General features: G+C 20.7%; 2 protein-coding genes across 2 annotated transcripts; both read left to right on the top strand.

The window, feature by feature from the left end:
- Positions 1-5682: 5682 nt before the first annotated feature.
- LOC122853528 (hypodermin-B-like) lies at positions 5683-7180 on the top strand. The gene is made up of 4 exons (XM_044154029.1): positions 5683-5689; positions 6335-6625; positions 6693-6958; positions 7028-7180. Exons 1-4 carry the CDS (start codon positions 5683-5685, stop codon positions 7178-7180), a joined length of 717 nt encoding a protein of 238 aa, XP_044009964.1.
- Positions 7181-7796: 616 nt separating this feature from the next.
- On the top strand, positions 7797-8769 carry LOC122853527 (trypsin-like). The gene is made up of 4 exons (XM_044154028.1): positions 7797-7803; positions 7899-8068; positions 8293-8544; positions 8608-8769. The coding sequence occupies exons 1-4, from the start codon at positions 7797-7799 to the stop codon at positions 8767-8769; spliced, it is 591 nt and encodes a 196-aa protein (XP_044009963.1).
- The last annotated feature ends 9082 nt before the right edge of the window (positions 8770-17851 follow it).

Here is a 17851-nt window from a genome sequence, read left to right as displayed (position 1 = left end):
AAAAATTTAATTATTATACCCCTTTTAATAATATATAAAATTAAATTATCTCGGATAAATTAATTTTCTTCATGTAGTAAATATCTTTCAATATTTAGGTCAATAATAAAAACTTTATGACTTTTTTTCATCATATAGACAAATGTATTTTTGTCCAAATGATAAGTATAGTTTCTTGTTCATTTAACTCGTTAAATTCAAACGACCAACTGTCAAAGCACGTTGTTATATATAAAATAAAAAAAAATAAAATCAACCTATCACGTATACAGCAACTATTTGCCACACATTTTTTTATTTTTAAACGAAAAAAAAATAAACTAAAGTTGAAATAAAAATAATAAACAACAATATACCACAAAAATAAAAATCAAATTAAAATAATTTTTTTAAAAAAACTACCAAGACAAGCAAAGAAATAATTCATTCAATTTTTTTTTTGTTTTTTTTTTTTGTTTATTTATATTTTTTGAATTTAACATTGTAGTATATAGTTAAAATTAAAAGTGGCTGTAATTATACATGCGTGGCTATTTGAGATATTTTTTAGCTGGTTATAAATATTTATGAAATATGAAGCAGAATTAAAATATTTAAAAAAAATGTATATAAATTTTTTTTTAACTGGAAAAAATGATTTATTATTAATGATGATACATTGTTACATGTTTGAATTATAAATAACATTTTAATTGATTAATTTATAAATATACATTTAAACATTAACATGAGTAATAAATTAAATAAAAATAAAATTTCTCACACATTTTTTTTCGTTGTAAATAAGATAAACAAAAAATAAAAATATCATAAAATTTTTACACTGTTGAATTATTTTTCTGAATTACCGAATCTATAACAATAGAAAAAAAAATATATATATCGTAAAATGAAAAAAATATATAGCCAATTTTATTTTATGACGTATAGTCTCTCATAAATGATTCATCGAAAAAAAAAAAAAAAATAAATGTAAAAAATAAAATAAGAAAAATTATCATAACAAAATTGGAATTTTAACAAATCAATATATCGATATATATTGCAATTTTAAGAAACAATGAACACCATGATGGTGCCAAAGTATGCAATTGACAATGATGAAAATCAATGGTGTGATATTTGAAAATTCCAGCTTTATTTTGCAATTGCTCTTGTACGACATTTTCAATTCACCAAGTGTATAAATAAGAGTCAAACTCGTATCATTTATTTTTATTTTTTTTATTATTTGTAAATATATTATGTGCCACGACAAGATGTTTCTACAAAATAAAAAATAAATAAAAACAATTTTAAATAAAATCAATCGTCGATACTTTCAAATCTGTCAATTTATTTTATCATTAATTTTACTAATCTTCATTTGAATAAGCTTTTTAATAATTTTTTTTTCTTCAAATCATAATCGTTGTAAGAAATATAAATTTAAATATTTTTCAATCAAAAAAATATTAAATATTAACAAAAGAATAAAATGACATTAGAAAAGTTTAAATCTTTTTCATATCTTGATGAATTTAAAACTACAAACCAACAAAACTTATATAATATTCAATATTATTTTGTCATGAAAATATATTATCATACATTGTATAAAAAAAATTTACTATTTTTATTGATTTTCATCAGTATTTTTTCCCTCATCCAGGCAAATCATAAAAATAGTAATAGACATCGTAATGTTTATATCATCCAATCGAAAGGCGTCTATCAACGCACACAAAATAACAATATACATATAATACATAAAAAAATAATATAAAAAAAAAATACAAAAATAACAACGCATACACACAATTCAAAAAATATATTTTATGTGTCGTAAAAAAAAGTAAATGTAAGATATATTTATGAATTTATCGCATTGATCTTTCTTAATATTAATCAAACGAAAAAAAATAAAATTACTGCTTTAAATTCTGACAAGGGGTATTTAGATAACTAGGCCAAAGTGTTGTTGATATTGACAAAAAAAAATACAAATACATTATAGTGTTAATAAAAATGATAATAAAAAAAAAAAGAAAAAAGAAAAAAATGATAATCTGTCGGTGCTGGCCGGAACATCATATTATCCAGCAAGTTGTTGGTCGATGTAGAAGACCTTTTGCCTCTAGGGGTTACCATCAAAAAATTACCGTTCAACTTAATCCAGTGGATAAAAGTTTTCTTTTGTTATGTTTATGTCTAGGTATATATATGTAATATAATATGTAACTACTTGCATTCAAGTTTGATGAATTCTCCTACATTACTCCTGATTTATGATCAGTCTCATTTTTATTTTAACTTTTTTTTTTTCTTATATAAAATTTAACAAATATTTAAGTTGTTAAAAAAAAATTGGATCAAGTCCAAATGTTTATCATTTTACTGTATTAATTTTTGTTTTTTTATTGTATTGATTTTTTTTAGTTTAGATGGAAATAATGTATGTGAAAATGGATTATTTTATTTTCATTTTTTTAATTGAAAAAACATGTTTATTATAATAACGGAAATAATAATATATAATTGAATTTTTTTAAATAATAATTCATGTAGAGTAAAATAATTCTAACTAAATAAATTATTGGATTTTAAAAATTTTGAATAATTCGGCTTTTAATTTTAAATTAGTCATTTGAAAAAATTGTAAATTTTTAAATAATGGCTTTGTTTAAATAATGAAAATTTACGTAACTGTGGGTATATTTAAATATTTAAAAAAAAAAATATCTACTGTTTTGTTTTGAATTTTAAATATTTTTTTTTCACATAAAAAAACTTTTCAATAGATTTTTTTTCAATTTAAATTCTTGTTGATTTTAACGTACAAATAAATATTATCGATTAAATTTAAAACAAAGTATAAAAAATAAATGGAAAAATTTGTCTTCTGTGATACATGTATTTTATCATAAATCAATTTATATGTCAAATATTTAAAAATTTGGATGAATACCAAATATAGAATAAAAATACTTTGATAATTTTTTTTTCATTACTCCCTTCCTGTTGATCTTGTAAAATAAAATTTAAATAAAATAATCAATAATAATAAAACTGAAATATTTTAAAAATAAAAAAAGCATTGATTTCAAATAATAAACCTTTAATCAACATAATATTTAGTGTAAATAATGATCTTCGATGAATTTCTAAAAAGTATTTAAAAAAAAGCTGCAAATGGCAATTTTCAAAGAGTATAATTGAAAATTACAAAGTACGTTTGAATGAACTGATTGTAAAATGCTAATATTGATTTATTAATTAATGGCATGTGTTGAATAAAAATAGATATATATTTAAATATATATACATTCTAGTGACTTGACTTGTTTCTCATTATACAAATAGTTAACAACGGATTAATTGTTTGCTATCTAAATGCCAACTAATTTGATTGACTGTAGGTAATAATATACCTACTGGTTTACAGTGGCTTTCATGTACCTTTATCACGTTTAACTGACTGGTATATCTTGGTGACAAAAAAAAAATTTAATATATAAATAAAAAAATAATGACAACAATATCCATCCATTTGTCATTGGCAATGACCCGGAACACGATAAACCATGTGACTTGTACTACATTTGTAACAAAAAAAAAAAAGAATAAATAAATGAAATAAATAAATAGCTTCAACCTCAATACTGTAGAAAAAAAAAAAATACATTTTTCAATTGATTAAAAAATCAAAGATTTTAAAAAAAATTTTTAATATTTTTGTTTATTTTATTTACATTGATTATTAAAAATTTTTTTATTTAAAATAAATATATCAATTTTAATAAATTTTATTTACTTGTTAAAAATTAATATTATTTTTTAATAATATAAATAAACATAAACGCAATATTTATTTACCAAAAAAATAAATTTTTCCAATGAAAATAAATGAAGTCAAATATTTGTAATGTTTCAATTCATAGAAATTTTTTATTACTTTTATTATTATATTTTCATGTTTATTAATTTTTAAAATATTAATAACTTTTTCATTTTAATAAAATATTAAAATTTACAAACCGTGTAGATGAATAAAAAAAAAGAAAAAAAATGAATTAATTCAAATTTTGTACGAGACTTGTAATATTATTTTGAAATATCGGTGATTGTAGTAGTGGTATAAATGAAGAACATTGAGGTACTATCATGAATAATGTAAAATGTTCGCTGGTAAAGGCATCAAGAATTTTTCGATATGTATTGAGCTAAAAGGGTGGATAAAATCTACGAGTCGTGTCAATTGGAAAATGATGTATGAAAAAGCTTTATATGTGCGCTAATGCATAAAACAAAAGGTATTTTTTTTTTTTTGTTAACTTGAAAATTACTTATCGATGTTGTATCAATTTGTTTAATATTATTGTAAAAATAAAAACCATATAACTTGCATTAAAATACAAAAAAATTCAACTGTATATATAAATTTTTTGTATTTGATAATTAGAATAAAGTAGTTTAAATTCTCTTGATTTTAAATTACTTATATATTTATTAAATAATCACCTTACTTGAAAATCACAACACAAGATGTTTAACATTCCCAATCTGAAATCGTATTCCCAGAAAGGATATTTCTTGTAACGCTTGAGAAATTCAGAAAATTGTAGTGAAATTAATCTTCTAAAATTCATTAACTCAAAGCATTTACTTGTTTTGTAAAATTTTCAATTATATATTTTCTAATTAAATAATACAATTGAAAAAAAAAAATCATAAAAATCAAATAACATTATCTGTCAATTATTTTCTATAAAAATATTTTCAAAAAATAAAAAATTAAATAATAAATCAAACAATAAACCAAACAATAACAATAAATAATAAATATTTATCATCTGATAATATTTTAAATACAAATTCTTATCATTTATCGTATTTATATTTTCATTTCGAAAATTTATGACAATTATAAATCAACTTTTAAAGTTATGTAATAATGCATTTAAATAATACTTGAATTAATATGTATGTATGTATTTACAAAGTATATTAAAAATAATTTTATGTATGTATGAATACAGATATAAATACTGTTATACAGTTAATCGACTATCGATGTTAAAAAAAATAAATAAATAAATAAAAAGCAACAAAATCCATGGGTTACCGTGGTCGTTCCAATTTGCCACTTGCACCCTTCACAGTCATTAATTACAATCCTCATTTAGACGAGTTCAATTTGTGTCAATCGCTCGAAACCTCTCACCACATCTCAATTTTAAAACTCAATACATCTAGTACTACATAAAAAAGTACTAGATATACCAACACAAACCGCAATTGTCATAGTTATTTTTATAATGTTAAAAATTAAATTTTAAATAATATATATTTTACATAATTTTATTGTAAATATATTTAAATTTATTTCAATTTAGTTAATACATATATATATATTTAATCTTTATAGATGCAAATATTAAATACTTTTTTTATTTTTCGTCAATTTTACGTGCCAATTTATTTTTAAAATACAAAGAATTCGTTTTTTTTTATGTAAATATACGTTGTAGAGTATATATATTCTCCAAATCTATGTCATTTGTCTTGAAAGAATGCCAAATTAAAAAAAAGTGAATTTAATTTAAATGATACATTTTATATTTTATTTATCTATCATGTTTTTAATATAGTTAATATTACAAATTAATCAAATTAATTAATTTCATTATAATAAACACGGCAATGCTACGTAATTGTGCAATTTGAAAAAAAAAACTTTTAAGTTGAAAAAATAGAAAACTAACTTAAGAGACGATAAATAAATTAAATATAATTTAATTAATTTTATATTTTAATTAAACTATCAGTTACATTAAACCCTGAATTTTAAAATAAATTACTGAAAAAAAAAGAGAAGAAGAACCACGTGTTTGACATATGTCTGTGATGTTTTATAAATCAAATAATTTTTATCACGTATAAAGCCCATTTAAAATCTCGTATATGAATTTTAATGATGAAATTTCAGAAACTATTGTTTGTAAAAGAAAAAAAAAAACCTACGAATGATTTATATTATTTATTAGATAAACATAAATAGTAAAATAAAATTTAACAGTTAAATGGTTCTGCTAAAAGTCACATTAATCACAATTACTTAATTTTTTCTACAAAATAGTTTGATATAATCTGAGTAAAAAAAAAAAATTATGCAAACTATCATTATAAGCTGGGCTATATTTTATTTTATATCAATTTCCGGTAAGTATGTTTTATCTTTTAATAAGCCAAGTGAAAATAATATATCAATATATATAAATAAATGTAAATATGTTTTAAAAAAATTAACAAATATCATAATTTGTTTATTTTTATTTTAAATTATTGTTAATAGGTGTAAATGGAAATCTGCCAAAAAAAATTTATGGTGGAAATACAGTTTCTATAATTGATAATCCATGGCAAGTATCGATACAAATTAGAAATCAACATATTTGTGGAGGTGCTATTATTTCAATGAATTTCGTTTTAACTGCTGCAAGTTGTGTAACATCTCAACCTAATATAGTATATGGCAACATTGAAGTATTGAGTGGAACAAATGATCTCACGAAAAACTCCGAAGATTTATATTGGAAAATTCATGAAAATTACAATCCTCATATAAATTGGATCAATGATATAGGTAATCAAAATTTATAATAAAACTTCAATTTATAAATTAATTTATTTTCTTATTTTTTTTCTTTTAGCTATTCTTAAACTATCATCATCATTATATTATTCTATTTATCGTCAAAAAGCTGGTTTTCCAGTGACAATTACGAATCGAGCTCTATATCGTTTGACAGGATGGGGAAATAATCCTGAAACTAATCTCATGTCAAGATATCTTCAGCAGATAAATGTTAAAACAATTTCGCCAAAAATTTGCAGGCCACAATACTATAAAGAATATTATCTTGGTGATTCGCAGCATTGTTTATTTCCACGTATAACAACAGCACAAATAACTTGGGTAAATATAAATTAAATTACAAATTTTAAAACTTTTATCATGATGCAAATTAATGATGGTTATTTTTAGGGTAATGGAGGCAGCCCGGTCATGATGGCACGAAAAATTATTGGAATTATTTCTACTATTCCATTGGATTCTCAACAGTACCCTGTTATTTATACTTTCATTCGTCCTTACATTGATTGGATTAAAGAAATTGAGAAAAAATTTGAATGCTAATTTTAAAACTTTCATTTTTTTTTTTCTTAATTATTAATGATTATAATTAAACATTTATTAAAAAATAAAAAAACTTTAAAAATTAAAAACTAAAATGTTTTTTTTTTTATTTTTTTTGTTAATTATTATAAATTAAAAAAAAAAATAAAAATTATTATTATAATAAAAAAAATATTCATCACTCGTCTTGGTTTTTTTTTTTAAATCTCAAATAATTAATAATCATTAAGTTTTATTTGTAATAATAATAAATTATTTTTAGAAAAATATGATGAAAAAAAATTTCAAGTACACGTGTTGTGTTATCTATGATTTTATTTAACTAATTTATGATGAACAAAGACAAAAATTTAAAATAAAATAGTTTCAATATTTAAGCATGTATATTTTTATAAAACTTTAATCTATGTTTAAATTAAAAAATAAAAAAGCTATATTACAACTAAAAAAATATACGTGTACGAATTTGATACGAAGTATTATGATTTATTAAATAATTACAAGACTGATGATTAGATCCTATATAAGCAAGAGCCTTGTTAGATTTTCTGCCAGTTAAAGTTAAAAATTAAATATGTATCCAAGTATAATTTGGTTAATATGCTTGATTATATCAATGTCTTGTAAGTTAATAATTTTTTCTATTATAAATATACAATTATTTAAAAATAATTTTGTTTAGCTACATATTATTTTTTTTTTTTTTTTGATTTCACAGGCGTACATGGAAATTTACCAAAAAAAATTCACGGTGGAATTACCGTTGAAATTATTGAACATCCACATCAAGTATCAATACAAATTCAAAATTATCATCTATGTGGAGGTGTTATTATTTCTGAAGAGCATATATTAACTACTGCAAGTTGTGTATCAGCTGATGTTGGTGTATTCTATGGTAACATTATAATAATGAGTGCAACGAATAATCTCGATAAAAAAGACCCGAATAATTATTGGGAACTTCATACAGTCGCGTTTATTATAACTCATGAAGAATATAATCCACATTTCAATTGGATTCATGACATCGGTAAAATAAATATATTATATAAAAATTATTATTACAATTTACATTGTGATTTAATTTGTTTTTTTTAGCAATTCTTAAGTTGGAAAAAAAAATGCGGTTTCATATTAGACAAAGGTCAGCTACTTGGCCACCAAAATATCCGCAAAGTAGACTTTTTGTAACAGGCTGGGGTACAAATTCAGAAATGAATGTTATGAAAAATTATCTTCAGTTAGTTAAAGTCAAATCAATTAGTTCAAGAATTTGCAAAGTTCGATACTATACGGAAGGAACTCTCACTGGCAATCAATATTGTTTATTTCCACGACCCCCATTGGCCCGCATAACATGGGTAAGCATATACTTATCAAAAAATTTATAATATCATTATTTAATTTTTAAATAAATTTATCAGGGTAATAGTGGCAGTCCTGTTACGATTGGAACTGGAGTAGTTGGACTCATTTCTGTTGTTTCTTTGGATCACAAACTTCCTACTACTTATTCACGTGTTTACAATTATATGTACTGGATTCAGAAAAATGTTGAAAAATTAAATTCAAAATTACATTATTGATTTTGAGTTAATTAGTATTTTTTATTTATTTTTTATGATAATGATGATATTGTGATTATTAGAATAAATATGTTATTTTGCTTTTCAAGTTAGTCTGTGTTTTATTTACTTTTCAATATCTAAAACTTGATAATAGTATTTATTGTTTAACAAGTACAAGAGGTCAATGATTCTAGCATGAGTTTAAAGATGTCAACACAAGTGACATAGACAAATTTTGGCTCAATTTTTTTTTTAATTCATATGTACACATTATTTGTCAGAAGATAATTTAATATTTTCCATTGAAGAATTAATCTACATCTGGCAAAATAATATTTTTATTTAACATGGTATAAATATTTTTGATTGTAAAATATTCGTATTGTTTCTACGAATGTTGAATTCAAAATTTCCTACTATTTACACACGGGAAATATTATTTGTTCCAAGAAAAATATATTGTATTAAAAATAACCAATTATTATAGAAAAAATAAAATTAATATTAAAATCAAATAATAAAAATTTGATCGTTTTAAATCATGGTAATTTTTATCACCAACACATTTAAAATTTATTAATATATATAAGTAAATATACAATGAAAAATAATTGAAGATTTTTTTATTCAACAAGTATATTATAGATAACAAATAAAAAAAATTTCAAAACATCCTGTGTTTATGATAAAATATAAAATGATTTTGACGTTTATATTTACCTTTATTATGTTATTGACTGAACACTAAATCTAAAGTTTAAAATATATATATGTATATATAAAAATTTGACATTCAAATATCATATTCAAGACTTGATAATTAATTTTTCACAAACCACGAATAAATTACTACGAGAATAGTTGCAGGTGCACGATAATTCATTCTCTTAAATATACAGTAACATGGCCCAAGACCAACATTACTATAAATAATCCTCACTCCAACCATAACTCCACACATAAGAAATCATTTTTGACTCAACTTACAAGCTTTTCAAAAAAAAAATGTACATAAATATATAAAAATTTCAGATTTAGAATGAATTTTCTATTCGATTGATAAATTTTGTGTGAAATACTACGTTCAATTCCATTTTTATGTTTATTTTTTTTAATACTTTTTCACAAAGCCAATTCAAAAAAAAAAAAAAATATATACGTCAAAATAAAAGCATTCTCGATCTCGAGCTTTTTATTTTTTTTATTTTATATTATTTCGTCTTTCATAGACTCAATCGTGCTTTTCAGATACCAAAAAAATTTCTACAAAAAATGCATTTGTGTGTATGTAGTGTAAACGAAATGGCTAAATTGAAATCTATCGTGAAATTAATTTTCCTTTATCTCGGTTTTTTTCTAAAGTGGCTATAAATTTTTTCTGCATGGTCACTTTTAACAAAATTTATCGATTTATTTAGTGTATGTCTCTACAATTTCATTGATATAAACATATATTTATTGTAATATAAATTTATTTGTCATTTATTCAAATTTATCACTGGCTTTCACGCGTGATTTGTGACAATTTTATCATATTATTATAATAGAAAAAATTGTGTAAATATACAAAAGAGGCAATATGCTGAATATCAATGGTAAATGTATTTTTTTTATTTTTTTTTTTTGAATTTATTGGTGTTTGAGGATAAGAAAAATATCTCGAGGCTATTTTATAACTTTATCTGTAAATATTTACAATTTATCTGACTCCTATATTTTGTTGCTGCACTCTGCATATTTTTTTTTTCAATTTTTTACTATTTACAGATCTCAAGTTTTGACTATTTCTTTTTTTGTTTTTTTTGCCTATACGTTGAAGGTAAAAATAAAAATTTAACTGGCAAAGGTAATTTTCTAAAAATACCAAAAGTCGAAACTTTTTTATATATACTAAAAATAATATGTGCACTTCCGGTCAGTAAAATGGAATATATTGAATTCAAAAAGTTCGATAAATTATGCATCAGCTTGTTTCGGTAGAAAAAAAAAATTCCAGGATTTTTTTTTATTATTATTTATAAAAAAAAAAGGAGAGCGAAGGTTTAAGGTACCCATAATAAATTCAACAAATATTTTTATCGGAATTTTATTAATATACTTTATTTCAAAGTATTAAAAGTATATTGATAATAATTTTTTTTTTTTTCAAATTACTTTATTCAATGAGGTTTGAAAATTCGTATGCAAGATTTTCTATGAATTTTGTACTTTTTAATATATATTTTTCAAAAAATAATTTAAAAGTCAAATACTTGAAATATATTTTATACAATGAAATTGCATTATTATGACACTTGAATATTCAATGTTGATTTTTATAGAAAAATCATAGCTCAATGGACATGATAATAAAAATCTTCAAGATGAAAATTATTATTCCATTTTACGTTTTGAAGTATCCACGATTTAATATTGACGAAAAAAGAAAATAAATAAAATAAATATATATTAAAAGATGAACGAGAATTTAAAAATATTCTCATTATAAATTTAAATCATTTTAAATTGTTTTTTTTTTATTTTCAAGAGATATATTGTGTGACTTTGAACTTTACTTTTTTCGAATATTACAATCGAATTTATTCAATTGAAAGATTATTTTTTCATTGAATTCAATATGTAATCATTCAAATTATATAAAACTTTGAAATTCCAATATACCAGTTCACTTTACATTAATTAATTATAAAAATATTTGATTAATTGTTCAAGTACAAAGCTAAATTAGGGATAAATTATCTAAAATTCCTCAATTTATATTCGATAAAGAATTTTATGTTAAAAATAATTAATCAAAAGATTTAAAATAATAGACGAAAAAAACCAATCAAGCTTGAATAAAAAATAAGAAATTTGCAAGTCATTTTATTTTTTATTTTTCATTAAATAAAAATAACAAGGAATGAAAATTTATATAAAAATAAAATAAAATGTTATTTTTTTAACAAAAGTTTAACTTTGAAAAGTTGGGTCGAGATATTAATGGATTTTATATATAAAAATATAAAAAAAAAAAAGACAATTCTTTCCACTGACATTTTTTCATCTTGCATAAATTATAATATCTTATTAAAGTTTAAAGCTCAGCCGTTTTATTGGCTTCCCGAAGAATCGAAAATCTGGTTTGACCATCTTCGTTTTTTTTCTATTCTTTCAGTAAAATTTGTTAATTTTATTTTATTTTTTTCCTCAACATTCATCAATAGAAATAGTACAGTAATTATTAGTAATTCCTAAAAAAATTATCATTTAAATATTATTTTTCATATCAATAAAAATAAATGTAATTGATAAATTAATTTTTATTTTTTATATTATTATTTTTACATGTGTTTTTAATTTGCTTAAATTGATGTGTTTTTTTTCTTTTCCTTTTGCAATATAAATTATAAACGAGAATTTTTTATATATCAAAAGACCCCAAATATCAAACTTTATGATGTTCACAGTAGCTTGTGTATAACCAACTTGTCGTACTTTAATTCAACGATATTGTAAAATTTTATCAATAACTTACGTTCTTCATGAAAAAAAAAAAAATACAAAAAAAAACTTAAGATTAGCTGTTATAGCTCCACTTTTTGTTATATCTGTCTGTTTATTTTTTTATGTCTTTATTATTTATAGTGACATCTTATTTTTGTTAACATCAGTAACAAATAAATTCAAAAAGTTGAATTTCTATCTTACACATAACAACAATAATAATAATATTAATAATAATAAAACAAATAATTTTACAAATAAGAAAAACAAATTCATCAAAATTTATTTTTTTTCAGTAAAAACTTATTGATTCGTGTAAATAATTTTTTTACTTTGTTTTTCAAGTTTTAAAAAGTTTAAATATATATTTATATATTATTTTTTTTTTTTCAATTTATTTAATTAAAATTTTTAATTTCATTTCCTTCTTGAATTTATTTATTTTATTATTTTACTTTTTATTTTTTGTTTTATTTAAATTATCACCTTTCGAAATAACTTTGACGAATTTCACGATTGACCAATTTCTTTTAACAAAAATTATTCCATTTGTTTTTTTATTTTATTTTTGCATTAAAAAGTTTTACAATTTTCCTGTTGAAAAAAAAATAAAACTTCTTGATAAATCATGACTGTAGATTATTGGTGAAAAGTAAAATTAGATTTTCTCATGAGAAATCGTTTCACATATATTTTATCCAACAAGACATTCGTCAATAATAATAATAATTTATAAAATGGTATTTTAATTGAAATTTTCGAATGTTGATTTTCATTTAAACGTGATTTAATGTTTAAAAAAAAGACCATGTATATTCGTGACTTTGTATTGAAAAAATATATAAAAGAAAAAAATTATAACAATTTTAAAAATGTCATGTTGTCTTTTCATTTATATATCAATCGAAATATTTAAATTTGAATTTTTCAATGATCTGCAAAACCAGCTCATTTAAATAAACAAAATTCAATTTGATATTTCAATTTTTTTTCAATAATACGAAAGCATAAATATAAATTCGATCAATTATTTCTCAAATATATATCAAGTCAATTGGTGTTTCATTAACACGCATGTAAAAAAAATAAAAATAAATAGAACAAATAAAAACTAGAACAATCAAGTCTCGATAAACAAATCTCGAATTTTTTTTAAAATCATATATTTAACCAAGAATATATGTTTAATAAAAAAAAAAATAAAAAAACCCGTGATAAATTTAGTAATCATCAGGGTTTATTTATTTTATCTTTTATGTGTTTTTTTTTTTTTTTTTTTTTATAAATGAGAAGCAACTGGGGTTACTGATACCTCCTCTTTTTTTTTTATTTCATATTTTTTTTTTATTTTTTTTAAAAGGTTAATTTTATTGGACAACCATATAGATAATTTTATGGCGACAAACGTTTTCAAAAATAAGTATATATATAAAACATAAACGAAACAGTTTTTATTATTTTTTTTTTTTCTAATTTTATTTTAGCTTGTTGTTGTTGGTTTATTTTTTATTTTTTTAAATTTTTTTTACGTGTTTAAGAACGGTTTGAGTAATTTTAGTAAAACCATTGAGTTGCGTTGATAAAAGTTGATTGTCCTACTAATTTAGTGATCGTAAAGTTTCACAGCATTTTACATTGGCTTTTGGTGAAGAAAATTTACCGCGACTTCACTTGAAGACTCGTAATCCCAGTCATTTTGTCTGGTTTTAAGATGAAAATGTGAACGTGCTGGTTTACCCTTCATGAGTATATAATTAAGATAATATAAGTCGTATATATTTAAGATCCAAAATGTCAACTTGGATAATTTGCAAAACTTAATGTCAGTGATAAAAAAAAAAAAAAAAAACTTATTTTCAAATAAAAAACAAAATGATAAAGATGAAGATCATTGGATTAAATACAATTGATATAATTTTAAGACAAAAAATTTATAATTTTATTTGACATTTAAATTTTAATTTAAATAATTATTTTGTTATTTATAAAAGCTCGAAAAAAATAAACTACCTTTATGAAGGATAAATTAGATTTTTTTAAATATAAATATACAAATGAATTTTCAGCATGTTAACCTCGTTAATTTTAAGCAGGATTATTTATTTATTTTTTTCTTTTGAATCTAGAGAAATTCATTGGATGGTTTTTGAATTTCCTAGATTCTTTATCAAGCTAAAACTAAACTACTACTATTTTTTGAACAAGGTATTTTATGTTTTTAAATTTATCATGATGATGAGATTGATGAGAATCTACTCTATACATTTATATTATTATAAATACTTTTAAATAAATAAAATACCATTTATTCATTTATAAATTTTTTTTATCTCCAATTTTTTCATTTATTCCTTGAATTTTTTTTTTTCATAAAAATTATATTCAAATTAATAAAGTTTTATAATTATTATTTATTATCATGATATTTTTAATTGAGAATTTCTTTTTTCTCTAATTTTTATTATAGATATTAACTAAAATTTATCATAAGGCAAATAATTTGCATAGTTTTGTTTGAAATTTATTTATATTTAGTTTCATTAATAAGTTATTAATAATAAATAATTTATTTTAGTTTTCAGATATTTATAAACTTGAACAATGTATTTTACATAATAATTAATAAATAATAATTAATAAATATTAACGACAAATATGCTGTTTTAATTTTAAATATATTGACAAAATTATTATTTTAAATTAGCATTGGCTGTTATTAATAAAAACATATTTTTATTATTGAACAAGTTTTAACAAGCACTTGTTGTTTACTCCATCACTTGATAAAAAAAAAAAAATTAAAAACTTTATACATCAAAGACTAAAATTGACTTAAAATAATATAAAAAAAAAAAAAGAAATTCAACAACCTCGATTATTTCAATAAAGAAAAACTTTATTTTTTCATTTTATTTTCCAACTTTCAACACCAGAACTTCTAAACTTGCAAATTTTTTAAAATCTACATCTTTATCACTCATACTAAAAATAAAAAAAAAAATATCTGATGACGATGCAAAGGCCTTTAAGGGAAAAAATCACAAACACAAAGTATCGATGTATACCCATCAATTATATGCGTCTCGTTGAAAACACTTTGGAAAATCGCCAAGCTGTAATCCCTTACAAGCCAACTTGATTAAAAGAAAAAAAAAAGTTTTCTATTTTTTTTTATAAAAAAAAGTGCAAAGTTTGATGTGAAAATAGTGTTAGTGAGTTTTAGAATACGGGGATCGGTTAGTTCGAGGGTGGTTTAAAAAAAAAAAAAAAACAAGTAGATGAAAAAAAAAATATTTAAAAAGCCGAGGTCCAAGCGTATCTGACAGGCATGAGTTTTTAATTTATTTTAGCTCACGTTTCATGCACTCTTCTACTTTATTTTTATATGATTTTTTTACTCTGTTTTAGAGGATAAGGTGTTGGATATATATATAGATATAAAGATATATAAAAAATGTATAAGAAAGTCATGCAATCGAAGCATTTTTTTGGTCCATTGCCAAGTACACTTTCTATCAGAATTTTAGCTATTTACAAAATTCATCATTTCATGACATTAAAATAGCATAGTTAGACCAATACTTGAAATTTTTTTTCTACAAATAAATATATACCCAACACTGTCAAGTACAGAACCCTTGTTAGCTCATATATGTCAACATTCAATACAAAATTTTTCAATATTATAATATACCCTTTTTATCACACCCCTAAAAATTTCAATAATTTTATTTTTCATATAATCATTTTCTTTTTTTTTGCATAACAACGTTCAATACCTTATTAATAATTTATTTTTTTTTTCCACAATAAATAATGATTGTCATTTATATTTTTAATTACATTTTTATATATATTTTTTATAAATAATAATTATTTTTTAATTGGAAAAATATAAATTTTAAATTTATGCTAAAATAAATATTTTTTAAATAAATGTAATTTACTTTTTTTAATTAAAAATATGTATAAGTGATTATTTATAATCATTGTAGGGATTTAATTAAATCTGAATAATAATACTGATGAATTCATGAAAAATAATAATATCTATTTTTTAACAACCAAATGAATATTATTAATGAATTTATTAAATTATATTTTAATTTGTAAATTCGAGTGATTATTGAAAATATACTATGCAGAATTTTCAATATATGTCCAATCAATATTTCATAATAAGTAATATGAAACTAAACTTTGTCTTTCATCATTTTCAGTTTATGAATAATATCGTTGATCAGCTGTTGAAAGCATATCTGTTAAAAAACTAATTAACATAACTCAAATTACATTTTACTATTAAATATTGTTCAAACAGACTCTTGAACGAATTTTTTTAAAACTCAATACATCTACATACTAGTTATTTCTACGCAATTTTTATAATTAATTTTTTAATGTTAAAATTTTAATTAGAGACGATAAATATAATTTTCAGGATCTAGGTTTAAATTAATATCTGTAAAATATAATTTAAATTAATCATATCATTTTATTATTTAAACAATGAAAATCAAAATTTACATATATATTGCTGATTATTATTAATATTATTACTTTGCATTTGATATTTTTTTTTTTAAATTAATTATTCCAGTTCATTTTTCATTCTTTAAATTTCTTTTGGTGTTTGTTTTTTTTTTCTAGTTGGGAATAATTAATTATCATCATTACATTTAATCTTTTTAATTTTTATTAATCTTAATATGATTTAAATAATACATGCAGTTTCTATTTTTTATTTAAATAATTATAATAAATATTATTGACTGGCATGATAAATAATACACACAAATTTTATTTTTTAAACTAATTTTATAATTTGAAATTTTTTGTAGCAATTTTTGCTGCACCACTTTGATATCTCGCTTTTTATTTATTTTTTTTTTCTTTTCCTTTTTATTATTTTTTTTATGAGAATATAATGGAAAAAAATATAACCGCGTGATTATTATAATTGCGATGTTTAACAATGAATGCAAATTTTACAATTATTATTTTTTTTTATTATTACAATCAAGTATTATATCTACATTATTTAGTTTTCAATTACTTGATTTATTCTATGTTTGTCTATTTTTTTTAAAACTCGAAATATACGTGTTTTTTTTTTATTTAAAGAATTAAATATTGTTATGTATATGTACAAACAAATTTGTTTTTAATTTTCATTTCAAAAAAAAAAAAACAATCGGTGCAAAATTAGATATAAAAAAGAAAAAAAAAATATAAAGTTTACAAGTAAAACACTGTGTTTTTGTTTTTTTTCTTTTCATTTTTGTAATTTTAATTTTATAATTTCTATTGTCTAAATATTTTAAAAGTGCTGAATTTGTTAATTTATTTGGCAAAAATGGACATTGATTGAGGTTTATTAATTATTAATTATTTAATTAGCCCATTATTTATTTAATTAGACCGTGGCACATCTTAATTTCTACAAAAAGGACGATATTTAAAATTATCCACTGACATTTGAAATTTATTTTTTTTGTTGTTATTTGTAAAACCAATCAGTCAGTTAATTTTGTTTATTTATGTATATATATTGTTTTTATTAATTTAATCATTTTTAAATAGGTATAAAGTATATTGTTAATTGATTTAACAC

Source organism: Aphidius gifuensis, linkage group LG3 (genome assembly GCF_014905175.1).
Source record: "Aphidius gifuensis isolate YNYX2018 linkage group LG3, ASM1490517v1, whole genome shotgun sequence".
NCBI lineage: Eukaryota > Metazoa > Arthropoda > Insecta > Hymenoptera > Braconidae > Aphidius > Aphidius gifuensis.
The sequence above is the reverse complement of the archived record's forward strand: the minus strand, read 5'-3'. Positions and strand labels throughout refer to the sequence as shown.

Bases quoted from the DNA above. Each gene is read 5' to 3' on its own strand.
- LOC122853528 (XM_044154029.1), top strand. The intron at 6,626-6,692 runs GTAATCAAAATT...TTTTTCTTTTAG, and splicing joins AAATTGGATCAATGATATAG to CTATTCTTAAACTATCATCA. The intron at 6,959-7,027 runs GTAAATATAAAT...GGTTATTTTTAG, and splicing joins CAACAGCACAAATAACTTGG to GGTAATGGAGGCAGCCCGGT.
- LOC122853527 (XM_044154028.1), top strand. The intron at 8,069-8,292 runs GTATTCTATGGT...GCAATTCTTAAG, and splicing joins GTGTATCAGCTGATGTTGGT to TTGGAAAAAAAAATGCGGTT. The intron at 8,545-8,607 runs GTAAGCATATAC...TAAATTTATCAG, and splicing joins CATTGGCCCGCATAACATGG to GGTAATAGTGGCAGTCCTGT.